Below are 26,792 nucleotides of genomic sequence, written 5' to 3' on the forward strand. Positions count from 1 at the left end.
TGCAGAGGTTAGGGGTGTAGTGGCTGAATTATGTGAGTTTAAACTCTCAAAATGGGTCTTAAACACACAACCTTAACTCAGAGGCACCTGACTTGGTGATCTCTCAATATGACACCTTAGCTAATTCGCATGAGTGTAAACTGATGCTACTGTCTGCAAGTAAACTAGTAACTTCTCAAATGTCATAACCAGAACCAAAGTCTACATTAATATGGCAGTACTACATTAATGTAATAATCCTTGCATTTCATATAGCATCTTACCACATTGTTGAGACGCCTCAAAGCACTTCACAGACTACTGTAAAGTGAATGGACTGTATATTTTGTGGGCAAAACAGGGCAGCCAATTACACACAGCAATGTCCCACAAACAGTTGTGGATTGAGTGACAAAATTATTATTATTATTATTTTGAAAGGGATTATTATACCCAGAAAACAATCTGTCAATCGATTAACAACAGTGTTCTTACTTATTGCTAAGTAAAGCGAGGCATGTGGAGTAAGGAAACTTGCCTAAGGTTTCGCCTGCCCGGGAATCGAAACCAGGTCCTCTCACTTGCCAGGCAAATGCTCTAAACACTAAGCTACAGGATTCCACAAAGATCATGATTCATTGGATTTGAAAATACGGAAATGATAAATTTCAGTGTAAACACTTTGGCAGCTGATTTGCAGAACTGAATGACAGATGGTGTCCGCTATTTTGAGAGTTTAGGTTAGTCGGGTTATTTTGAATACACATGTGAAATGGCAGTGCCACATAATGTGGCATGTCTCGTTGCTGAAAATACAGAACTAGAAGCCAATTTCTTTCACAGCAGTTACGGGTGACATTTCACAACTGCTGTCAACATTTCATTGCTCGTTGACAAATCTTTGTCAGCATTCAACCGTACCATTTTGCAGCTGGATATTTTGGTTAAAACAATTTTTTTCCACCAACAACAATAAGCAACATGTCCTAGTTTGAGGCTAACTACAGTTTATAATTTGTAGAGTCCTGTCGCTCAGCGGTTAGAGAACTTGCCTCGCAAGCAAGAGGACCTGGGTTTGATTCCCGGCAGGGCGAAACGTTAGGCAAGTTTCCTTACTCCACGCGCCTCTGTTTACCAAGCAGTAAGTAGGAACCCGGTTATTGGTCGATTAGCAGATCGCTTCTCTGGAGTAATAATCCCTAAAAACAATAATAAATTGGTCACTCAATCCACGACTGTCTGTGGGACACTGCTGCGTGTGACTGGCTGCTGTGTTTCTCCCAATAAAATACAGTCCATTCACTTTACAGTGATATTCTGTGAAGCGCTTTGAGACGTCTCAACGGCGAGATAAGGCGCCTTATCAGTGGAGTCCTGCAGCTCAGTGGTTAGAGCACTCGCTTTGCAAGCGAGAGACCTGAGTTCAATTCCAGGCAGAGGGCGAAACCTTGGGCAAGTTTCCTTACTCCACACAGAGCCTAATAATAATCCCTCCAAAACCAAAAACAATAATAAATTGGTCATTTTTAATCTACGACTGTTTGTGGGACATTGCTGTGCGCAATTGGCTGCCGCGTTCGCCCACAAATATACAGTCAATTCACTTTACAGTGTGTTCTGTGAAGCGCTTTGGGACGTCCTCCCGACGTGAAAAGCGCTATATCAAATGCAAGGATTATTATTATTATTATTATTATCAAATGCCAGTGCAGCGCCTTGGGACTTCCTCCTGACGTGAAAGGCGCTTTATAAATGGAATCTTGTTGTTGTTGTTGTTGTATTAATATTATTGGAAGCTGAGCTCTGGGCTGTGCAGTGCAAGGTGGCGCGGGTAGGGGGCGCTGCAGGTGACGGTAGTGTGTGTGGAGGGGGGGCGCTGCGGGTGGCGGGTGGCGCGGCTAGGGGGCGCTGCAGGCGGCTGGGAGGGGGAGACGCCGCCGCCGCCGCCGCTCTTGACGGGCTGTGTGGAGTGCGGCGCTCGTTGGCGAGCAGCCGATGGCGTCGAGGGGAAGCGGCCGGAGCTCGAGCTGATATCCCCGTCGCCCCCTCTCCAGCGCCGCCGCGGCTGAGGAGAACCATGACGGAGGCGGCGGCCAGAGGGCGAGGCGCCGCCGGGAAGCCGCTGGTGATATCCTTTTGCTCCGGCAGCGGGAACCGGCTGCAGGGAGCGGGGGGCCGCCCGACCCGAGCCCCCGGACTGTACCTGAGCCCCCGCGGCCCCCACCCCCTCCACCCCCCGGCGGGGGGGGGGTCCTCAGCACAGTCCGTCCTGTCTGACTGTCTGACTGTCTGTCGGTCTCCCCCCCCCTCCCTCCCCCCCCCCCCCACACCAGCCCCCAACAACAACAACAACATTACATGTGTAAAGCGCCTTTCACGTCGGGAGGACGTCCCGAGGCGCTGAACAGTCAGAGTTACAGAGCTGAGGGGAGGGTTGGGGTGGGGGGAGCGGGTGGGTGGGGGGGAGTGGGGGGTCGGGCTGCGCGGAGGTGGAAAGCACAGTCGAAGAGGAGGGTCTTGAGGTGGGGCTTGAAGGTGGGGAGGGAGGGCGGGGGCGTGACGGAGGGACCGCGGGACGGAGTTCCAGAGGGTGGGGGCAGCGCGGCGGGTGGTCCGCCCGCCGGTAGTGGGCCGAGGGAGGCGGGGGACGTGAAGCAGCCGGAGCCCGCTGAGCGGAGGGAGACGACGGGGTGGTAGGGGGTGTTAGGAGGTCGCAGAGGTCGGGGGGAGCAAGACCGCGGAGGGCTTTGAAGGTGAGGACCAGGATCTTGAGCTGTATTCAGTCTCTGTCTGTCTTCCCCCCCTCAACTGTCTCTTGTCTCCATCCCCCCAGTCTCTGGCTGTCTGTCTGTCTGTCTGACTGCCCGCCCGCCCCCACCCGCCCTCTTCGCTGTCTGCCCGCCCCCACCCACCCTCTTGTCTGTCTGTCTCCCTCCGTCTGTCTGTTTCCCTCCCCTCACCCACCCAATCTCCATCTGTCTGTCTTCCCCCCCAACCTAGTCTCTGTCTGTCTCCTGCCCCCCCCCACCACCGTCTCTGTCTGTCTGTCCCCCTCCCACACACACACAGTTGCCACCCCCCCTTGCTCCTCCCCACAGTCTCTGTCTGTCTCTCTCCCCTCCCCCCCCCACAGATAGTCTCTCTCTCCCTCCCACACAATCTCGCTCTCTCCCCTCCTCCCCACACACACAAAATCTTCTCACTCTCTCTTCCCTGAACTTGCTGCTTAATTATTTGAGTCTAAAGTCCTGATGTTATTTGTAATGAATTCAAACAAGAGCCATTTTCCAGCTGGTGTATCTGATGAGTCTGTGACATTCATAGCTGTTTGCTTATACTATTCAATCATAGGTTTATCTGCTGATGTCTTTCCAAACAGTGATACTGTCTCAATAATCTGATTTTCTTTAAGATATTGTTAGATTGAGATCGAATGAGTTTGAAATGTTTTTATTATCCAGCACTTTTGCATTCTGGGTATCATCACAAGCCTGGTATGCATTTTGCTTTTGAGTCAGATGGGTGTGGATTCAAGCTCCATGTTAGAACTTTGAACTCATATAGTCCAAGAGCTGACACTCACTTACAGTGCTGGAGGTGTGCTACATTGTTGGAGGTGACATCCTTCAGATGAGACTAAGATCTGGTCTGCCTGTTTCTTCTGGCTGCCATCAATCCCCCAGATAAGTTGAGTCATTCACTCCATGGCTGTTCGTGGGTCATTGCTGTGCACAAATTTACTGCAATGTTTATTTTGAAAATACATAGCCGCTGCACTTGACCGTAAATCCTGTGAAGGGCATTGAGACGATCTCCCAGTGTGAAGGGCGCTCTTGATATCAAATGCAAGGATTAATCTTTAGACATACCAAAAGGCAAATGCAGGATAGTTAGGTGTGATGTTTGATTAATCGTTTTGAATAAAGATTGGTTAATTGCATCAAATTACTACTGACATTGGGTAATTAAAAGGGAATAACTCGTATTAAGTGTTGTTAAATCTTGCAACTGAAACAAGTCAGAGTAGAGCTGCATTTGAAGACTAGTGGTCAGAGTGACAAATGACATTCTGTCCATCTGCGACCAGGGCTCCCTCTCCCTACTCGCCCAACTTGACCTCTCTGCTGCTTTCGACACCATCGCCCACTCTATCCTCATCCACCGCCTCTCCTCTCACCTCAACTCCACAGCGCCGTCTCGTGCGGCATTACTCAAGGCTCTGTCCTTGGTCCTCCTCTTCAATATCTATATGCTCCCTCTTGGTGACATAATCCACAGACATGGGGTTCAAATTCCACATGTGTGTGGATGACACCCAACTGCATCTTTCTGCCTCCAACCTTGATTATAATTATATAATGATAATTATAGTGAAAGGTGCTATACAAATGTAATTTTGATGTTGTTGTTGTATTGGGGCTAGAAATGAAACTGAACCTTAGAGGCAGCAGTAACTATTTTACTTTCTGCAGTTTGTGAGGAAAAAATGGAAAAAGATTTACTGTTCAGTTTCAGTTTCTGCAACAGAATCCAGATAATGGGAGATTGGCTAAATTGTGTCAACTTTCAGTTTCTCTTAATTGGCACCCGGATGGGATTTCTCAAGTCGCTAGCTGATAACTCTCGACATAAACATCACTGGAATGTTTGACTAGACTGGGGAGGCTGGATAGGATGTGATCTCGCTTAGGGTGGAAGAAGAAAAGTAGATTTAAAAGTAAATATATATTCAATCCACGACAGTTGGGACTTGTCATTTTTCAGAGGAGGGAGAAAGAGAGAGAGAGGAAGCTTTGGTTTAAGATATTTCCCCTTCCAATTATGTTTCCCTTTAACTTATTGTCCCTCACGAAATGTGCCCCACCATTGGTGTCCACCTTAAGGCATTGCCTTAAGACCTATCTCTTCATCCGTGTGACATGACTTGTGACTTCCTCCAGATGTGAAAGGTGCTATATAAATTGTTGGTTTGGTGATAAATGTTGCAAGTCTGTTACTGTAAATAGATTTTTTGTAATATTGTGAACTTAGTGATTCTGATAACTGGCATGCTTGATTTTTTTTGTTGTGATGATGAATTGTACTGAGGTTCCAACACCCCCCCCCGCCCTCTGCCCACATCACAATCTTGTAGTCTCTGAAGTAGCATACCATTTTAGTGAGAGTAAGTATTATATTACGGGCAGTTGTGCTTGCACATCTGCTCATAGGAACTGGTTTGAGACTAGCGGTACTTGTACTCTTTACCCCTTTAGTATAGACTACACTCAAAACCAGAAGGGATAGTACAGTATTCTAACCTATTGCATCACTGAATTCCTGCAAGAAGCTCTGCTTTAGATTGAGTAATGAATCACTTGGGCAGCTTGGTATCCGACTGAGAGAAACCATCAGTTGCACACACCAATTACAACATGGACTGGATTAGTTATTTCCTAATGCTTCACTGGAAAATCATTTTTGAAAGGTATAGCAAATATGGCACAATAGTAGTTATTATAATAAATGATAATCCTTGAATTTGATATAGGGCCTTGTGTCTTCGAGACATTTTAAAAACGCTTCACAGAATATACTGTAAAGTGAATTGACTATGTTTTGTGGGTGAAACGCAGTAGCCAATTGCGCACCACAGTGTCCCACAAATAGTCGTGGATTGAGTGACCAAATTATTACTATCATCGTTATTACTGTGGTGTGAATTTTTTCACATCAATGCTTTGGAGCATACCACCTGCTCTCATGATACAGACCAATTTTTTTTTCAAAGTACATTATGTGTGGGATAGTGATTACAAAAGCAAAAACATTAAGAGATTTCTATGATGCAGTAATCTTATAATTACCCTTAGATGTTTTCTCCCCCATTTTATAACTGCAGGATTGATTGGAGCACACTTCTCTGTCACTGAGCAATAAGTTAATACTGGTTTTGTTGTACATTTTTATTCTGGTCCATTGTTCTGATGTATGAAATTCCTTAATGATTTGATAAGCTGTGTACGGTTCTGAGCTGAAGGATGGACTGAAAGTGCCAAGTGCATTACTTCTCGTTGAAAACAAAGGTGAATATGAGTAAGTATTGTGGATATATTTGCTTGTTTTCCATACACTTGCTGAGATTATCCAAATTCATTTTCCTTTGGGCCCTTAATTGTTGATGCAAGTAAGATGACTTTCAGGCCATTTGTCTCACCAGAGTTAATTGCTTGGTTGAAGTGGCAAACAGTATGAAGTTAAAGTGGGCAGTTGCTGCCGTTGGACAAAAAAGATGTTTGAATGTGTGAATCTCAAATTGGCGGGACACCAAAATGCTTCAAGGACTATTTGTTCTGCTAGTAACATCTGTGCATCTCCTTTTCATATCAAAGCTGCAGTCTGATATCCCTGTAATTAGGACCCATATTCTTAAGCATCACTTGTTCGCTGAAAGGAACATTTGTTCATTGAGTGTTCAGGCATTTGGAAAATACAGACATTTGGGAAATTAACAATATAGCAATAGATTATTCGTGATGTATTGTGCTTCAACAGCAGAATTGACACTCGCCATGGTAGTTTGATTTTTAAATCTAGCATATTAAAAATTAATTTGTGTATATTGATTTCAGAGTCAGTTTAAACATTGTCTGGTCACAGTTGATATTGTTATGAATGTGTTCATTTTTATACAGCAGTTAATTCTAAGTAGATTGAAGTAACTATTTGTTCTGTTTAATTCTCATTACTATCCCAGCGTGAAAGGTGCTACATAAATGCAATTTGTTGTTGCTTCTCTGAGTCTATCCATAATGGTCAAATACACAACCACTGACGCTGGGCAGGGTTTCACCCTAAAGATTGCTCTAAAAGAGAAGTACACCTAACTCTTAACTGAGGCAGGAAAAAAAGTACAGTAATTGAGTTTTAGAAAGTATGTATTCATTTGCTTAGACTCCGTAGCTGCAATTGCACAGACACATTAATTATTCAAACCTATAATCTGCTTCAAATAAACTCAATTCAGATCGCAATCCTTGATTCAAAATAGCTTTCTTTTTTTATTCCCTCTCATTCTGTTCAGAAAGCTGTCTGAGATGCAGATCCTACTAAATTACCCATTAATCTATCTCTGCACATTTTCCTGTCTTTACCCAAAATCTATTAGATTGTGTTTTCAGGCATGTTGTTTCATGCTTCCTCTTGCTGTGCCATGTCTGTCCGTTGCTGAATGACCTATTTGTTGGGTCATATTTATTGTATATTTAGTAATGATCATCCAACAAACAAATGTTGTCTTTATCATCCGCATTATTCACCTCTTCGTAAGCTGAAGATTTTCAGTACTTCTGTTAGGCTGCCTTGGCCCATAAGTAGTTTGTGCTGAAAGGATAGGGAATGGATTTGAACTCTTTGGTAATGCACGAGAGAAAATTCTATCAGCGTCCCCACCGTTTCTCAAAATTACTTATCGATTTCAGATCCAGTAATGGACCTCAAAAGGAAGTCTTTCAAGCAGGTTGCACAGCTCAGTACATTTGGAGAAGCATGATAGAATCAATCTGTTGAATTTGTAATGAGTACTTTTATGTTACTCCAGATAACCTTCATGCTTATCCATTGCTTTTTTTAAACTTTCTCTGAGGCAGACCCTTCATTCTCCCTTAACCACTTTCAGCTTTCCATTTAGCTCTTCAATAGACAGTATAGCTTAGCCACAGTAGAGATTACTTTACAGTCCTCTCTTAGTTCTGGGCTTATGTTCTTTTGGTCACAAAAAGAGTTTCTCTTGGTGTTCTGGCCGACAATTCCCTAATTAATAATTCATTCACTTCATGGCTATGGGACAATACTGTGCGCAAATTAGCTACCGCATTTCCCTACAAAATACAGTCATTTTTTTTAGTCAGGCAGGTTTCTTGACATGCGGAAATCCATTACCATGCATAAAAGTATCCAAACCAAACTGACTACCATGCATCCCACCAATACATTGATATTTATTGCAATGGAATGCACACCATCTTCCTGGAAGGATGCATCCTACTTACCTAATTCTGGAAACAGTCAACACTTGGGCAGCCAAGAGGGTGCATTTGGGATATTGCTGGAGTCTTAACCATTTTAGTGGAGTCCTGTAGCTCAGTGGTTAGAGCGCTCGCCTTGCAAGCGAGACACCTGGGTTCAATTCGAGGCAGGGCGAAACCTTGGGCAAGTTTCCTTACTCCACACGCCCTAATAATAATCCCTCCAAAACAAAAATAAATTGATCATTTTCAATCCACGACTGTTTGTGGGATACTGCTGTGCGCAATTGGCTGTGGCGTTTCGCCCAAAAATATACGGTCAATTCACTTTACAGCATATTCTGTGAAGTGCTTTGAGACGTCTAGAAGACGTGAAAACACTATATCAAATGCAATTATTATTATTATTGAGAGCAGTGCCTGGCAAGCTTTCCTGTCCAACTAAGACCACCCTAGCCATCAGCACTTTGGTTCGCAGGGTTACAGGGAGGGAACCGTGTGTGGAGAATCCCTGCCCCACTGACTGGTCTGCCCTTCCAGGTCCTGCCAATGAGTTGGCTGACTGCGCTGTCATCAGCAGTGCCCTGGAATACCGCAGAACTGCCTGATTTAGGAACTGGACTACCAAGACCGCCACAGCCATCTGGCTCGATTTTGACATTCCATTGCCAAACATGTCACCCTGGAGCCAGTTCAGCTCCAAGGAGACTCCACTCATCTTCCCCCAAGGAGCATTACCAGTTGGCCATTTGACATCCGACAAGTATGGGTTTGAGCCCTCACTTGGTGGATGGTAGGTACGAGGAACTCCCTGCGAGCTTCATGGTAGGCAACACAGCTCAGCATGAAATACGTAAGAATATTGCCACCATCTTCCTGTCCAAAGCTCAGACACACGTCCCTTCCCACTGAGCGATGGTTCCACCAATTGGAAGTGTGGAGCTTAAGCATCAGCCAGCTCTCTGCAAGCCAATCAAACATGTGTTCATGAAGTCGCCTTCCAGCAGCTGTCTGGGAGAATCTGCCTTCAGCATGGTGGGAGGACCTTTACAGGACAGATTGCAGCCACCTTGATGTTCTTGAGGTTCAAGTGCAATGCCGTGTACCAGGCTAACTCAGCGGCAGCTGCTTAATCCAGGTCTTTGTGTGAGGGACCTTGGCAAATAGACGTGCTTACAGTCACTACACATTACAGAAAACACTCAAGCATTTTGGGAAGTTTTAACATAATATGCTATATCAAATGCAAGGATTCAATATTATTTCTGGTCAAAAGTTACAGCTGAATTTGTTGCCAGAAAGTGCGCTATTCTTAAAGATACCTCAGCAAAGGCAATCCATGTGTTCTGATGTTCCTTTGAGCAGTTACAGAACATCCACAAAATACTATAGCTTGGAAACTGCAGGTTGTTTATAATGCAATTCTCATTTTTATACTTTGTTAATAGAACCGTTCAATAGTGCACAGACTATATCAAATGCTGGATTGTGCATGAGATAAATACTCCAGTTATGTTTGTCTGCCATGTAATGGCATTTGTGATTGCGTATTAATTGCTTTACGTATGCTTTGCTGGTATGTGCTGCTAATTTTTTTTAATTAAAGGACTAGCTATTTATTCCCTGAGTTTATTTTTCCTTCTTCCTATGTCATACACATTCTTTTGCTAATATTGGCCATGTGAGGCAAAGCTTTTGTTGCTGTCAGCGGCAACCTCCCACATGTGTGGGGGCAGAACTAAAGTGCTACACTAACCAAATGTGCAGTGATGTACGTCTTTAGAATTGGTTTAACAAATGATAATGAAACATTAGGTAGGTTTTCCAGTTGATGCATACATTTTAAGGAGGCTCAAAGAGGATCTTTTTAAAGTTATAAAATAATAAACATGGGCATCATACTTTAGAGTGTGATGAAATAAGAAGCATATTTCACAACATCTTTTTGTTGTGTGGGTGCAGGGAGGTGGAAGCAGCCAAATAGTCAGGTCTGTAGTAATCCAACACATGGTTGACGGTTGACCATCCTGCCAGTCTCGTCAAAGAGTCTCGGAAATGTGGATATGTCCTTCATCGTGGGATCCAAAACCTCTTCCAATTTAAATTTATTAAAGGACTAGCTATTTATTCATTTATTTATTAATAAACTCTCACTATTAAATTTAAGTTGGTCCTTGACGAGCACGTAATGTGGAACTTCCTAGTGTTAAATTCTTACAACTTCTTAAAAGCTAAACTGCCTTCATTTGAAACTGGGTGGTGGGGTGGGGGGGTCGGGGGAATTTTGGCTGCCTAACTTACAATAAAAATCAAATGAATTAACATTAGTTAGGTGGAGAATGCACAGGTCAGCTGCAAAACTTGTGAGTTTTATTTTGAATGATTGTTGACATTGCATTTGTGACATTTGATGTGTTTAGTGTTTCCATCTACGCTGCATTATGTACATAACTAATTTTACATTGATGTATCTATCGTCTTACACGTCAGGAGGACATCTCAAAGTGCTAAACTGCTAATATTTTTAAATGTCAGTAATTATCTGATCGTTTTTATCCACAATATTTTAGCTGATGGCTACAAATCCATTTTGAACATTGAAGATGGGTGCGGAGAAAATAGACTTGTGATTCTGGTGGTTGTTGAGAATCTCCTCTCCCCTCTCCCACCCCAAACTGTTTCAAAGAAATATGTAGATTTTTCTTCCTGTTAACCTGTCTTGTGTTCCCTCCTTGCCCAGTTTTACACTTTATACTAAATTGGCTACTTGTTTTTGAGCTGCTGCTGGCTCGAATTAGCAGCTGTGTCCCCATAAAACCATTCACTTTAATTTTAAAACAGTCTAATTTTGACGTTTGCTACATTAAAGAGAGAGACTATTTGAATGCTAACTGCACTTGATCCATCGTTGGTGCTCCAGCTGTGCAGTTGGTGTAAATACACGCAATAAAATGTTAGTTAATTATCTTTTTAAACGTACACTAATTTTGCAAAAATTGCATTCCACACAGAGTAGTGATGTTCCTAAGGTTGCTGCTTTTCTGTTGGCTTTGGGTATTGCGTAGCGCACAAAATTAAACATGTCTAAAGTCACGCTAGCTAACCACTGTGGTATTGTCTTAACTTCCGTGCTCTATGTGGTTCTGCATTCTGCAGTTCCCTCTGAGCTCTATTCACAAGGTGTATGCATATTCTTTGTTAACTGCATGTTATGAAAATGAATTCCTTGGAAATTTTCAAAGATGGAAGGAACTTTATTGGCTTTCGGGTCCCAGCAATGCCTGATATGTGATGCATCAATTTACCCGAGTTGTAGAGCTTTTGATTTTCTGATTCCACGTAAAGAACCAGAAGTGTGAAAGTGCTCAGTTTTGACGGCTTATGGAGATGGTTAATTGTTTATGCTAATTTAGCAAAGTAAAAGCAAATGTATTCAGATTTTACAATTTAGTGGGTTGTACAGCAGGCCTGTACTGCTAGTTCTACAAAACAACAACGGCAAATTACACTTGTATAGCGCCTTTCATTTCTGAAAGACGTCCCAATCAGAAAGACAATCAGATGTCCTCCCCAAGTAAAGGGCAAATATCTTTCCCCGTAGAACTATATAAATACAAATTGTTGTTGTTGAAAGATGCTTTATCAAATGCACGTGTTATATACGAGTTGAGGCGTAACATTTTTGAATAAATAATGTACGCAAGGTTTGAACAGTTTTAAAATTGGGCCTTACTATATCTAAATTCTTTGGCCCCAGCATCGTGGAGTTCTGTAACTCAGTGGTTAGAGCACTCGCCTCGCAAGCAAGAGACCCGGGTTAGATTCCTGGCAGGTTGAAACGTTGGGCAAGTTTCCTTACTCCACACGCCTCTGTTCACCTTGTAGTAAGTAGCAACCTGGTTGTTAGTCGATTGGTGGATCGCTTTTCCGGGGGTAATAATTCCTTCAAAAATAATAATAATAATTCGGTCACTTCATCCATGACTATTTGTGGAATACTGTTGTGTGCAATTGGCTGCCGCATTTCGCCCACAAAACATACAGTCAATTCACTTTACAGTATATTCTATGAAGCACTTTAAGATATCTTGAAGACATGATAAGGCATTATATCACACGCAAAGATTATATTATTAAGTGGAATCCTGTTGAATCAAACTCCAAAAATCCAAGAGATATAGCCAATGGAAATCAAAGCTGATAAATACCATTTAGTGATACAAATCCATTTTGTACCGCTCCAGAGACATCATCTGTCAGGAAATTGCTTGTACAGATAAAATATTTCAGCCACCAAATTCGATTTTCCTTTTGATATTTATCAACTAAAAAGTGACAGTAGCTTTTTTTTCCCCAATTGTAATTGACAATCTTTGCTAACTTAGAAATAGAACTTCAATTCCTACAAATATTCCTATACTGGACTCCAGTTTCATTTTTTCTTGCAGCTGTAAATTAAAAATGATCCTCAAAATAAGTTTGATAAATACTGTAATGAATATTAGGATAGGCCTCAAATCTGCGATTGGTTCAGGAGTATTGTCTACATACCACACCAGGACTATGCTTTTCTCTGAATGTTAAGACACTACTGAGATTAATTTTGAAGGTTTTGAAGTTAATAAAATATTTTTACCACAGGTAAGGTTTACCAACAATGGAGCACATTCCCTGAAAGCTTTCATTTCTGTTTCTCATTGCTGGCATCTTAGACATTATGATTAGGGACTAGTATTTGTACATTAACTTAACAACGATGGTTGTCTTTTCATTGCAGATTATCCATCTCTACAAATTCAGAGCCTAATGTTGGAACTGTCGCTCATCAGACACTAATCCCCATTAATAACCAGTTTCGCATCATACAAGGTACAGGGACTGCAGCTCTGAGAAATTAATCTAAAGTAAAGCAAGGATGTTGGTGCAATTAATTCTATTTGGGGAGATTGTTAATCAATTCTGCTTTACCTGTGCAGTTATTGCATGGATGTTGCATAAGTCAATGATTCACTTTATTTATTGATATGCCTTTGTTAAAGAGTAACTGGGAGTAAAGAGTAGATTACATAATGTTTTGATATGGGTGTTATATTGCAGATGCAATGCATTGTGCCTAATGAGACAGATATGGGTTTATGGATATGTGCAGCTGCTTATGTAATCTGAGCCATTTTGTTGGAGAGCAGAGGCCAAGTGATCCCTCACATGGAGGAGAATACTTGAAGCAGAGTTATTCAACACCCTGCTCACCACATAGTGTCCAGTTACAAAGCAGTTTTGGCAAAGACTGAGGTAGGTCCTTTTGGCTGGGAGCCTGCACAGTGCAGTGGGATCTACAGTGTAGTAGGAACAATAAGAGTTGATTTCAATACCTTACCTCCGGGTAAGTGCTCTGAGACACTACCCCGCATGAAGGACGCTATGTAAATGCAAGTTGTTGTTGTTACTTGGGATAAAAACAGAATCACAGTCCTTTTCTTCATGTCTTCTTTGTCATTGTTCCAAGTTTGTAAAACTCTTCTGTGCCTAGAATTAAAAGTATTGGATGTTGTGGCCCCACTGAGTTTTGGTTTAACGAGTATTCATTCACTTGTTAAATGTTTGTGCGGGAAGAAACATGATTTGTTTCACCTTTTATTATGGTTAATGTTTTAATGCTAATGGCGAGAGGATTGTGAGGTGTGTCTCATGTGCAACAGTTTTATCAAATGCTTTTCTTCTTGCATTCTAAGAACGTGTTGCTTATTTTCAGAGGCAGAAGAGGCTCTCTTGACAGATGACCCATTTACACGTGAGTAGCTTTAAAATAAAGTTTATAATGGATGCAGTGGAGCGGATTGACAAACGTAAAATAGACTGCTTTTGCTTGTAATGACTAGCTGTAGTTTGTCTGACAAATTACTCTCCTTTAAAATAAAGGATTGATTCACTTGATTAATGCTTTGAAGTGATTAATGACTTTTTCTTGATTCTTTGCTGTGGCCACTTGTATCCTATTTCTGTGGAGAATACAGTGGTCAGATGCAATAACCAGGAAATAATATCTTTTCAGATGGGACATTGTACTGCATTTACCTCAAGTGATCATTAACTGAACTGGAATATTCCTCATGCTTTGCACTAGATAAGAATTTGTTTTGATTTTTGTTAATATCAATTTGGAATGATAATAATAATCTTCTTTACAGTATATTCTGTGAAGCACTTTGAGATGTCTCGACAATTTTTGTTGCCAAACTTTATTGTTGTATCAAACGTAAAAATAAACTAAGTTTGGCAAATATTTATCATCAATAATCAATCTTTATATTTGATATAGTGCCTTTCACATCATTTTTTAAAATTTATTTTTCTTTGAAGGGATAACCCCACTGAGTATTTTTATATCCCAGAATTTGTGAAGGTGCATACAATTGTGTATAAACTAATCAAGTCCAGTCTATAATAATAATAATTATTGTCTGCAACAGCCATTATGTTTATATAGGTTTTTGACAATGCTTGTACATTTTATTCTTCAGGTGCGTGTAGGATCCGTGTACAGGGGGACCGAGCAAACTACCTCTTTGAGCTCCCAGACGATGACGTCTGCCTTGTCTTCCTCACTGAGGTGAAAAGGGTACAGCAAGGTATTAGCTGCTCTGCTCCAAGTACAAACTGTAAAATCGTGGCAAAATTCACCATCAGATCCAGTTACATAATTTCAGCATTGTTAGTTACCAAGCAGACTGTTTACTGTCAATAGCAATTGCTGCGATCTGTCGAGCATGCACAATGTCGGAAATCTAGGCTATATTACATTGTTCTAAAGTTGTCTTGATCTCTCTGGTGTTTAGACCACAGCTGATCACCCTTCAGGAGGAGCGATATACTCTTTGACTGTACATCTGTTCTGAAAAACAGCAGTTTCTTTGTGACTCATCATTACGCATCACTTGTCACTGATAATCTCTGAATTTGGTTTAATCTCTGTTAAATTCTATTTTACAATAAAGTAAACGCATGATAACTCGGTACTCCAAGAGGCTCAGTGATGAGTTATCTGGAGTGGAGAATTAGGCATATGTATTAATGCACAAGTAAATGAGGCCAGGATATTGACAGCATGATGATTTAAGTGGCAATGATAAGTTAACGGGGAGTTTACTGTACCTAAATGTGTTTCCTTGTAATTACCGTAGCCTCAGTCTGCAGTTGCAATTAATCTGATTCTGATTGCCTGCAAGTTAGATCCTATTCGTAAAGTTTTTCCTGAGTATTTTACTTCTGCCTTTATGTAACGCTTCTAGTATTGCAGTTTAAACAACAATATTATATTTGTTTAGCGCCTTTCACGTGAAAGGCACTATATAAATGTAATCTTGTTGTTGTTGCAGTTATACATGACTGGAAATTTCTAGTGATTAAATCTGTAATGCTGAACAATGCTCTTCAGGCGTCTTGAGAACAATGGATTTTCAATATGTTTCAATTGCTTATAGTTTCGGAAGAAACGTTTGACAACAAAAGTAAAAGTTTCATGAATCTGTACCTCGTAAAATATTTGATCAGAAAACTGAAAATTATTAGATCGCATATGATTAATGATTTACATATAAACTTGTTGTTTGGAATTGATGGGTAATTCTTGTCAAATTGGCACCAATGTGGGCAGTTGAGAAAAACAAAACTGCCGCCAAAACACAATGCACAAAAGAAAACAAATAAATTTGACAAAACAGCTTGTTTAATTGAACCTGTTGGCTTTTGTTGAATTGACATTGTTCGTGTTTAATTAGCCAAGTCTAGAAGCAGTCATCATGAAAAAGCAGTGAAGGATCCATTTGTAATGGAATCAGCAGCAAGTTGGCCTCAGGTGTCTGATCCTTTTCACAGCAAACCAAGTGGAGCCGGTAACTCTGGTAACTAGGACTCATAACTAAGCTATTACCAGAAAAGTGTGTAAGAAAGTGATTTTAAAGACAATGCAACAACAACGACTTGCACTTATATAGCACCCTCCCCGTCTCAGAGCTTAACAGTGGCGGAGCCTGACTCCAAACCGGGAGGTGGGTGACCATAAGCACGGGCGAAAAGGAAGATTTTCAGGCGGGACTTGAAAAAAGGGGAGAGAGGGGGCAAGGTGGAGGGATTGCGGCAGAGTGTTCCACAGTTTCGGGGCGTAGTTGCTGAAAGCATGACCTTCAATGATGGCGCGGAACAAATGGAGGCCAGTGTCAGTCGAGCGGAGGTGCCAGATGGTGGAGTGGGGAATGAGGAGTAGGGAGGTGCCAGCGAGAATGGATTTGAACACAAGTGTGAGGACAGTAGGAGTAATAGTGTGGAATCCAAATTGAATCACTGATGGAGTGTAATTGGCTGATCTGATTATGCAACACATTAAGGTTGGTGTGATTTCACTTCATATGAGCACATTTATAACCGAGTACCCTGTGATGCCTATATCCTATATGACTAGTGCTGGATAAATGCAAGTTGTTGTAATGCTTAGAATGCAGAATATTTTATTTCCAATCTCTTGTAGGCTTGTGAGCACATATGCAGAAAAAGCATATTACATTAACTAGTATAAATGCCTGCACTGTAAAATAGTTTTGATATGTTTCCTCTGTTCACAATTCTGTATTGAATCTACTGGCTTATGTGTGTGCTGTTTTAATAATTCTTAGTAAAGTGGCTGCATTGTTCGAAAAGGTGTTTGAAGTTAAGTTATTTGACAAGTTAAAAAGCTGTCTTTCCATCTTAGACTTTAGGTTTGACGATGACTTCAGTGAAATTCTGAGTCTTGAGAAGAAGAATCAACAGAATCAGACTCTAAGCAGCGGTGGATCTGTAGCAACATCCTCCCGCTCAGAGTGAGTTACAACACCATTGTCATTCATTGCGTAGGGTCATTCCGGACACAAGTTCCACTTTTGATAATCCTTTGCACAGAACCTAAGAAAGTCTTAACTGAAGCAATTTCATAGTTTGCTTCATTTCAGATATAATAATAATTTGGTCACTTAATCCACAACTGTTTGTGGGACACTGTTGTGCACAGTGGGCTGCACAGCTTATTATTTTTCAGAAGCTTTGACTCCACATCTGGTGAGAGAATAACCTTGTGTATTTGGTAATGTAGAGTAGTTTCTGAAAAGGATACTTCATGGAATGGACCGCCAAAAGTGACCAACACAATGCGGAAGCTGTTTGAGCCGAGTAATCAGTCTGGAAGCCGAGAAGGTCTGATTAAACACGGCCTTGCAAGACGCGAGAAAGAATATGTCAACATTCAGGACTTTAGGTTGGTATAATATTGTTTAATAGTTCCTTTAGGAGGTGGGTATGATATAAGGAAAGAGATTTGCAATTGATTACTTGTCTGGTAAGATTCATGTTCCTTCCTGTTGTTCGGCAAAGCTAATTGTGGCTACCTAAAGAGACCAGTGAATCTAGTTTGTCTGCACCCACTGTCTGTCCTATTTCCTGTTAATAGGATTGAATTACGGATATGGAATTTTTCTTGGCCTGGGCTCCATGTTAGAAATATGCTGTCATCCAATCTGGTGATTAATGGCAAGAGTCTTATATCTTTGGAGCTGCTCGAGTTGGTCTGGGCACACATGCAGATTGACTGTTAATGAATTTAACTTTAGGATGTTTAGCTTGGAAAGGGTTTGGATTTTTTCACATCAAAATAGGTGATTGTTGCAGCTCAATTTGCTGTTTGCTAGTGAGGTCTCTTCTCTCTCCTCCGAGCTTTCTAGGGAAGAAATAGATTTCAAGGAATGTAGATGGTGTAATAGACAAATTTAGTGAAAATTTGCTGATTTTTTTAAAAACAGGGACTAAATCACTTCAACCATTTCAATACATCAATTGTTTATTAAATAGTGAGTAAGCAGATTCCTTCTTCCCGCTCACTTAGCAACTCTTAGCAAGTGGGTTATCCAAGTCAAATAAAAGACAGATGTTGATGATTGGACTTGAGGTACAGATCAGCCATGATCTTATAAAATGGGAGAACCCGGTTGAGGAGCTGAATGGCCCACTCCTGTGTCTATGATTGTAAAATGGGGACAATGATCTGAACAAGGCTCTTAGAAAGCAATCGGATATTGAATGATTGTGGTGAGTCCCATTGTTAAAGCTCAGTATGGACATGGAAAGCTGAGCATTCATTCATGGTTTTGTATTCCAGGTGTTTTGTTGGTACATGGAATGTGAATGGACAGTCTCCAGATAGCAGTCTGGATCCCTGGCTTTCTTCTGACCCATTGCCACCTGATGTCTACTGTCTGGGGTAAGGTACCAGCAATGAAATTGACAGAACAAGTAGCATTTTTGTAGCATTTTTTGTTTGCATGTTTGGTCTCAATGTTTGATATTTTCCGCTTCTGCCTAATGTTTGTATGTTTGTTTTTTGTGACTGTTTGCTAAGGAAATTCTCCGTTACTATTGCTTCTTCTCATTGCTTTACAGCTTTCAGGAGTTAGATCTGAGCACGGAAGCATTTTTCTACTTTGATTCCTCCAAGGAGCAGGAATGGCTGGTTGCAACTGAAAAAAGTTTACACCACAAAGCCAAATACAGTAAAGTGAGTGAAGTGCATAAAGAAGAAGGAAACTCTTTGGGAAAGATGTTTTATTCCAAGTATTGGCTTCGGGAGAAATCATATATATTTTTTAAAAGTCTTATCACTGCGGGAACCTGGAGTCAAATTACCCTCCATACTTGGCTGCTCCAGTACATCACTAGTGTGAAAGGGAGACTCCACAAGCTTCTCCGCCCAACTTAATCCTTACTTCAACTTCTGATGAAAGCCACGGATTGAGGATAGACTTTTTCAATGTGCTTCTCTCCACCCTCCCTACCTCCCCTCCTCAAAAGCTTCAGATAATCCATAAGTTATTTTACTCACAAGGCTTTGCATGTCTATTACTCCTTTCCTCGCTGAGCTCCATTGGATTAAAGCATTACGTTTAAGACTTGGTCTTCAAAAACATCCATCTTTATCATCTTATTCTACTGATGTAATCTTCCTCAGCCCTATATCGCTATATGTGCCCTCTGCTCTTCTGACTGGTCTGTTACTCTCTCCCCACTCCCTTTGCTCCACTGTAGATGACATTATCATTGATAAATGGTTGCAAACTAATGACTTCCCATCTTCTTTGTTCTTTCTCTACCCCTTCTCCCCCCAACCAATATAATATAAATCTGCTTCATGTCATACTGCTAACTTTAAATGTAGTCTATTCCTCCTTTTGTGGATATAGATTTATCTGTTTGGTTGTAATTTCATAGGTGTTTTCCCAAATGATATTAAAAATTATACCTACTTTATTTTGTACTATCTGCAACATTCTAGTTGAAGCTGGTCCGGTTAGTTGGAATGATGCTGATCGTATTTGTTAGAAAGGAGCACCTGGTAAACATTAAAGAAGTGGAAGCTGAAACGGTGGGAACTGGAATCATGGGAAAGATGGTAAGAATTGAGTTAATTCCTAGCGCCAATACCAACCGTTTCAAAGTTGTACTTCTCGTTGTTGGTGGCAGAGCCTTCGTACTCTATGCCCGTGCTCTGCAACGCTCTTCCCACATTCCCCTTTGCTTTGTGTCTCTGTCCCTGCATGCAGAGAACCCTCAACAAACCCTATCTTTCTGATTGTGCTTTCGGTTGACACCCTTTCCTGTCTGCTCAGGGAATTCCCATTATCTTTGGGAGACGTTTGTAATTTGCCATCGCCAATTTAACCTCATTGGACAAATAAGTGAAAATTTATACAGATCTGTACATAGGTTCAAAGAAACGAGTAGGCCGTTCAGCCCCTCAAGCCTGTTCCACCATTTTATAAGATTATGGCTGATCTATACCTCAAGTCCAATTACCAGCCCTTGCCCCATATCCCTTAATAATCCGACTAACAAATATTTGTGATGACCTGTAGCTCAGAGGTTAGAGCACTCGCCTCGCAAGGAAGAGACCTGGGTTCAATTCCCGGTAGGGCGAAATGTTGGGGGAAAGTTTCCTTACTCCACATGCCTCTGTTTACCTAGCAGTAAGTAGGAACCCAGTTAGTCGATTGGCGGAACGCTTTTCCAGGGGCAATAATTCCTTCAAAAGAATAATAATAATAAATTGGCCACTTCAATACATGACTGTTTGTTGGGCACTGCTGTGCGCAATTGGCTGTCACCTTTCGGCCACAAAATATACAGTCAGTTCACTTTACAGTATAAAACCAGAAGTTGCTGGGAACACTCAGCAGGTCAGGCAGCATCTATGGAGAAAGGAAAGTGAGTCAATATTTCGGGTCTATGACCCTTCATTAGAACTGGGACATGTTGGGAGGGTGTGGTGTAAACTTTTTTAAGAGCTGACAGAGAGGAGGGAAGCAGGGCAAGGAAGACGAAGGAGAAAATGGGGTAGAGGACAGGGGATGATGGGTTAAGGAGGTGTTAATGATGCACACAAAGTGGGGGGGGTGAAAATTGCAACACAATAGGCAGCATACAGCATATGCTGTATTTTACGTTCACTGTACAGTATATTCTGTGAAGCACTTTGAGATGTCCTGATGTGATAAAGGGCTGTATCAAATGCAAGGGTTATTATTATTAATTTCTACCTCCCATCTTGAAAATGTGAATGGATCCAGCATCCACAGCCTTTTGGTGGAGAGAGTTCCAGATTTCCACTACCCTTTGGGTGAAAAACTGCCTCCTAATTTCACTCCTAAATGGCCTAGCTCTAATTTTAAGATTATACCCTTGATTTCTGGACTTCCCCACCAGAGGAAATAGTTTCTCTGTATCTACCCTATTGAACCCTGTTATTATTTTTAAAAAAACAATCCTTCTGAACTCAATGGAATAGATATCAAGTTTATGCAACCTGTCCTCGTATTCAATCCTTTAAAGCCCTGGTGTCATTCTGGTGAATCTGCGCTGCACCCCTACCAGATCCAATATATCCTGCCAGAGGTGTGGTGCCCAAAACCAAACTTTACTGTAACACATTCTCCTTGTTCCTAGCAGCATTGTACCACTGCATTGATCAAGCTCAATATTACATGAGAATCATCCCTGCTTAGGTACTATTTTGTCTCTGAGGCTTGAAGCTTTTATAAAAGATATTTGTTCTGCTTTTCTTTTTTTTTTTGAAGGCCTGGTAGGTTTTTCTCTAACTCAGTTGTCTGCTGAACTAATTCAGAGTGAGATCATCTAAGATAAATCTCTCTTCCACTACATGATTACAAACCTCGGGTGTTTTTTTTTTAAAAAATGCATGAGTGAGGGAGTGTGTGTGTGAGTGACTGTGACTAGTCTTATTTGGCATTAGACAAGATGAGCCTAGTTTATATGTGTTTGTCTCTTAAGGGTAATAAAGGTGGAGTGGCAATCCGGTTTGTCTTTCACAACACCAGTTTCTGTATTGTAAACTCTCACTTGGCTGCTCACGTGGAGGACTTTGAAAGACGAAATCAAGATTACAAAGATATCTGTGCTCGCATGATTTTCCAGGTGTGCGGCGAGCAGAAGCAACCCTGTATAAACATTATTAAACACGAGTAAGTATGAAAATACTTTCACACGAAGGATAGTGGAAATCTAAAAAAGCTGAGGATGCTGGATCAATTAAAATTTTCAAGACTTGGGTTGATACATTTTTTGTTAGATTTCAAGGGATATCTTGTAAATAGAGTTGAGATTCAGATCAGCCATGATCTATTAGAATGCCAGAACTGGCTCGACTGGCTGAATGTTCCTATGTTCCTAAAATGGCTTGTGCAACAACAATTTGCATTGAGATAGTGCCTTTCATGTTACAAGAACAAATCAAAGTGTTTTACACAACTGACTGGACACCTGAGCGGGGATGGGGCATGAGAGGAGAGAAAGAGACGATGGCTGAAAGCACAGTTGAAGAGACTGGTCTTCAGGCACACTTTAGAAGTGGGGAGGGAGGGTGGGACAGAGTGGGTGAGGAGCACAAACCAAGCCACTGTTTGCTGAGCAGAGGGAGTGATTGGGTCAGTAATATTAGAGGAGGTCATAGAGGTAGGATGGGGCAAGGCGGTGGAGGCATTTGAAGTGAGGGCAAGGATCTTGAGTTTGATCTGCTAGAGGATGGGGAGACTGTGAAGGTGTACTAAATATGTGAATCTTTCTTACGTGACTCTTTATATTATATGTCCCAGTGTTGTTGTTTGGCTTGGAGATCTAAACTACAGACTCTGTGCTCTCGATGCTAATGAGGTGAAGAGTTTGATAGAAAGGAAAGAATTAAAAAAACTCTTGGAATATGATCAGGTGGGTAAAGTTATTGTTTTGATTCTGTTTTTATTCAGAAGTCTGCTCATTGTTTCTTTTCTATAGGCTGTACTCACCATGTGAATGTGTACAGACAATGTTAATGAATCTGCTTGGCTGCTGACACAGTTTGATTTGAATGTAAAATTCACAAAAACTCCTTGTTGTGCTGTGTTCTTAGGCTCTTTTATGTGCCTTATCCCATGAAAGAAACAAACTAAGATACGTGGAAACTCAAACGTGTTTGTAACTGATCAGTTGTGATACCTGCAGTTTATACCAAGGCTTATATATAAACACTTGTAGTTTATTGCCACTGCTCTTGTATTTTACCCCTTTCTATCCTCAGAAGTGCCAATAGTTAATGTTCGGAAAATAGTAAAGTAGCATACAAATTTACATTTCACGTTGGGAGGACATCCCAAAGCACTTGACAAACTTCGGAACATTTCATGCAAAGTTAGAACATTGGTCCATCATGCAATTCCATTTTTTAAAAAAAACATTTTATTATCTCTCATTGCACCACTTGTCCTTGAACCTGGGAACTGCTTATTAAAATGTCTTCATATTTGCATGTGTGATTGTTTTCTATTTTTGTGTCTTTAGCTGAATATTCAGCGGATGAATAAAAAAGCCTTTTCAGATTTCAGTGAGGGGGACATCCATTTTAAACCAACATACAAATATGACACTAAATCAGACCGATGGGATTCGAGGTAAAGAATCAGACTCTTCGTGTTTTTTTGTCTCTGGTTTCAGTGCTTGTAGTCAAGGCTGAATAAAGTTGATTAAACTACTATGAATCCTTTTAGCAAACTCCCTGAATAATAATCCTTGCATTTGATACAGAGCCTTATCGCATCGTTGAGACATCTCAAAGCGCTTCACAAAATATACTGTTAAGTGAATTGAGTAGATTTTGCTTAATACCTGGAGGATATGGAATGAAATATATTGAGCAGTTTTATTTTACGAGGTAATGTCTCCTTTGGCAGTGGGAAGTGCCGCGTACCAGCATGGTGTGACCGTGTGCTCTGGCGAGGGGAAGGTGTAAAGCAAAAAAGTTATCGAAGTCACATGGAGCTTCGCACCAGCGATCACAAGCCTGTCAGTTCTGTCCTACTTACTGGGGTATGTGTTAAGAGATCAGGCCACGCGTGTTAACTTGTCACTTTTGTTTGTTCACTGGCTCGAGTGGAAGTTCATTCTATTGAGATTAAACGCAAGAATTCTCCAAGGCACACAATTAAAAGTTTCAACAACATATATTTATTATATGCCTTGTTCTCTTTTGCACATTACAACTAACAAAATGTCCGCACTTACGTGTCGTTCAGAGCTTTAACAAGCAACAGCACAGTACCTCAGGAGAATTTGGTTTTCGGCTGCCGGGAGCCAGAGTCGGCCACTCACAAGATCACAACGCTCTCTGGAGCTTCGTCCCTAAGACTCCTGGCTTTTACCTTTTGCTTGGCCCTTACATAGTGTCAGCATAGGAGGCGGTTTGAGCTATCTGTCTTTCTTGAATGCTCAGTATGCCTTCTAGATGTTTTTTTTACTTAAACGTATCATACTTATCTCTCTAGCTTTGTGGTTTATCTTCCTAGGAATTACCTCACTAAATGGTTCGTTCTTCTAAGTACAGTGGAAGCCATTTAAACCGGATGCCAGTTAACCCCGGATGCCGGATAAATCGAACAAAACGCCCCACCCTGATTTATTTGTATTCTCGCCTAATTAAATATGCTGATTAATCGAGACAAAAAAAATTCCAATGTGTCCATTTTAAGTGGCTTTGACTGTATTTGTCTTAATAAGCGTGATCTAGTTTCCTGTTTTCAAGCTTATGTTTTCAGTTTATATCTTTTAGCATATTATCTTGTCTCTTTATCAATGTCGTTAGTCTCAGACATGTCTAGCATATTTACTGCTTGCTCTGCTTTTTAACTCATCTACTCTAGCCTTCACACGTGGTCAGGTGGTCTATCATTTCCGCTGCGCTTTAACTACATGTTTATTCAACAAAAATTTCAGAGGCAATTGTTGTTAACTTGTTTCATTTTGTCCTAGGTGAAAGTGGTAGATGAGCGCAGGTACAAGAAGGTGTTTGAAGATATTGTGCGAGTGATGGACCGAATGGAGAATGAGTTCTTGCCTTCTTTGTTTCTTAGCAAAAGAGAAGTAAGTGCATGGCTACCATCACATTTGACCATTTACGAACTTTGTTCATTTTCAGGTTACTTGCACTTGCGACTGAATTAAGTATTAATTACTGTGAAGGAAGCAAATCACAATCCTTGCATTTAATATAGCCTCTTTCATGTCAGGAGAATATCTCCAAGCGCTTCACATGATTGCACTGCGAAGTATAGTGACTGTATTTCTTAAAAATACAGTAATTGAATTACAGCTGGAAAACATGAAAATTGCTAGGAATAAATTGTTTTTGTTGTTGTTTGTCTTTTCAAATATGTAGAACAATAATTGATCTGCCACTGACAGAGATGTTTGAGTAAGTTGTGTGTTTTTTTTCCCCCCTTTAATCGCAGTTTGAGTTTGCGAATGTTAAATTCCGGCAGCTGCAGAGGGAAAAGTTCCAGATCACGAATGATGGGCAGGTGCCATGTCACTTCTCCTTCATTCCCAAACTCAATGACTCCCAGTACAGCAAGCTGTGGCTACGAGCAGAGCCCTGCGAGGGATTTCTGGAACCTAGTGAGTGACGTGAGAAAATGGCCATTACTTAGTATCTTAGCAGTGCTATTACATTTGGGGTGTTCGTACCAAACTTCTATCAGTACAGGACTTTGGTCACCAAGGCTGAGCAGTGGAAGTTTTAACTAATCATTGCGCTGTTGATGAATCTCCGAACTAAAGATTTGATTAGCCCCACGATAAGCTATAAAGTTTATTTGGTACCACCTGAATAATCTTTGTTTTCAATACAGCAGGCAAAATGATTGGCGTAGTCGGGTAGAAAATGATTCTAGTTACAGTATTATTCCGCAAGTTATACCCCTCCAGGCTTGAGTAGCACAGTGTGTAAAATGGTCTTCAAATTGGAGCGAGTTTCAATGATTGTGATTGATTCTGATTATCATAAACAGCCAAAGGAAATGCCAGCTACTTTAAACCTTTCAACCCTGAGATTATGCTTTAATTTGAATAAGTTGCGCATGGTAACCCCAGAATGGAGAGTGCCACAGACATTTGTGCAGGGAGATTCATCTGTGATACGACATAAATGATCAACTGAATGGTAAAGCCATTCAAAACCCATATTACATACTGTATACATATATATGGTTGCAAAGTTAAGTGATTCTTTATATGGACTGTTCCAACAAATAACAATTGATGGCGCAGACCTGAATACACTTATTTTTCTTTCAGGTGAGTGTATAGATATATCTCTCGAAGTTTATGTGAGTAAGGACTCTGTAACAATGTTGAACTCGGGGGAGGATAAGATCGAGGACATCTTGGTTTTGCACCTGGACCGCGGGAAGGATTATTTCATTACAATTGGCGGGAACTACTTGCCAAGCTGTTTTGGTACATCGCTGGAAACACTGTGTCGAATGAAGAAACCCATCAGGGAAGTGCCTGTCACCAAGCTCATCGATCTGGTAAGAGTTAGATTAATTACATAGAATATACAGCACAGAAACGGACCATTCGGCCCAACTGGTCTATGCCGATGTTTATGCTCCACATAAGCCTCCTCCTACCCTTCCTCAAGTAATCCTATCATAATCTTCTATTGAACATAGATCTGGTAAGGGTAAGTGTACTAAACTCAATTTTAACACCAAACTCAAATCTACATCAGTATTACATTTCCCCTGTTAACTTGAATATTTGAAACCACATTCCTCCTCCCCCCGTTAAAAAAATGCCATTTTTAAATTTGTTTGAAGTTAAATGAAACACTGTACTATTTAGTGTTATCTTGTAAAAAGCATTGCTGAGTTATTTTCTCCCTATCACACACTCCCCAACCCCAAACTTTACAGTCTTGTTGATGCTTTTTGGCTATATGTAAGTGGCATCTGTAAGGTGAAGCTATAGCTGCTAGATTTGGAACAATTATGGCTGCCTTTTGTGTCGCTCGAAATAGTTAATGTCTTCTTTCGTTTTTACTTGCACTCTGTCTGCATTTTTGCTCATAATGCATAATGATGCTTCTCATAATTTACTAATTACTCAAAGATACCTGCTAAGGCTTCTGCTGCTGCAAAATTGTGTGCGTAGCATAAACATTGTAAAGGATTGTGCACAAAAGCATAAAATAATTATTTTTTAATTCATCTCTGTGCTGATATTTCTTTGATTTTGTTCCAGAAAGTTATCTTCTCTCTGACTAACACTCTTCTTTTCCTCTCTATCTTTCGGGCCTGTTCAGGATGATGACAGCATGTTTCAAAAGGTAATCGTACCTTTACAAAGTGTTGCACTAATACTACATCTGATCTTTTTTGCAGTGTCTGTACTTTATAATAACAA

The 26,792-nt window shown here is 40.9% G+C and overlaps 1 protein-coding gene across 2 annotated transcripts in view; it reads left to right on the forward strand.

Annotated features, from left to right (window-relative positions):
• Positions 1-1,949: 1,949 nt before the first annotated feature.
• The window catches only part of ocrl (OCRL inositol polyphosphate-5-phosphatase), a 31,549-nt gene continuing 6,706 nt past the window's right edge, over positions 1,950-26,792 (forward strand). Inside the window, exons 1-19 of one of the 2 annotated variants that reach the window (XM_042340627.1) lie at positions 1,950-2,107; positions 5,975-6,054; positions 12,763-12,854; positions 13,738-13,776; positions 14,507-14,614; positions 15,764-15,886; positions 16,732-16,840; positions 17,110-17,271; positions 18,169-18,270; positions 18,450-18,564; positions 19,339-19,455; positions 21,351-21,541; positions 22,172-22,283; positions 22,893-23,002; positions 23,282-23,417; positions 24,357-24,467; positions 24,836-25,001; positions 25,680-25,915; positions 26,692-26,715. In XM_042340627.1, the coding sequence (XP_042196561.1) occupies positions 2,057-2,107; positions 5,975-6,054; positions 12,763-12,854; positions 13,738-13,776; positions 14,507-14,614; positions 15,764-15,886; positions 16,732-16,840; positions 17,110-17,271; positions 18,169-18,270; positions 18,450-18,564; positions 19,339-19,455; positions 21,351-21,541; positions 22,172-22,283; positions 22,893-23,002; positions 23,282-23,417; positions 24,357-24,467; positions 24,836-25,001; positions 25,680-25,915; positions 26,692-26,715 (2,184 nt within the window). In that variant the 5' untranslated portion in view covers positions 1,950-2,056. The remainder of the gene's footprint in view (positions 2,108-5,974; positions 6,055-12,762; positions 12,855-13,737; positions 13,777-14,506; positions 14,615-15,763; positions 15,887-16,731; positions 16,841-17,109; positions 17,272-18,168; positions 18,271-18,449; positions 18,565-19,338; positions 19,456-21,350; positions 21,542-22,171; positions 22,284-22,892; positions 23,003-23,281; positions 23,418-24,356; positions 24,468-24,835; positions 25,002-25,679; positions 25,916-26,691; positions 26,716-26,792) is intronic. The other variant, XM_042340628.1, reaches the window with a different exon arrangement.

The sequence above is a fragment of the Callorhinchus milii genome, unplaced genomic scaffold (genome assembly GCF_018977255.1).
Source record: "Callorhinchus milii isolate IMCB2004 unplaced genomic scaffold, IMCB_Cmil_1.0 Scaffold15, whole genome shotgun sequence".
In the NCBI taxonomy this organism is placed as follows: domain Eukaryota; kingdom Metazoa; phylum Chordata; class Chondrichthyes; order Chimaeriformes; family Callorhinchidae; genus Callorhinchus; species Callorhinchus milii.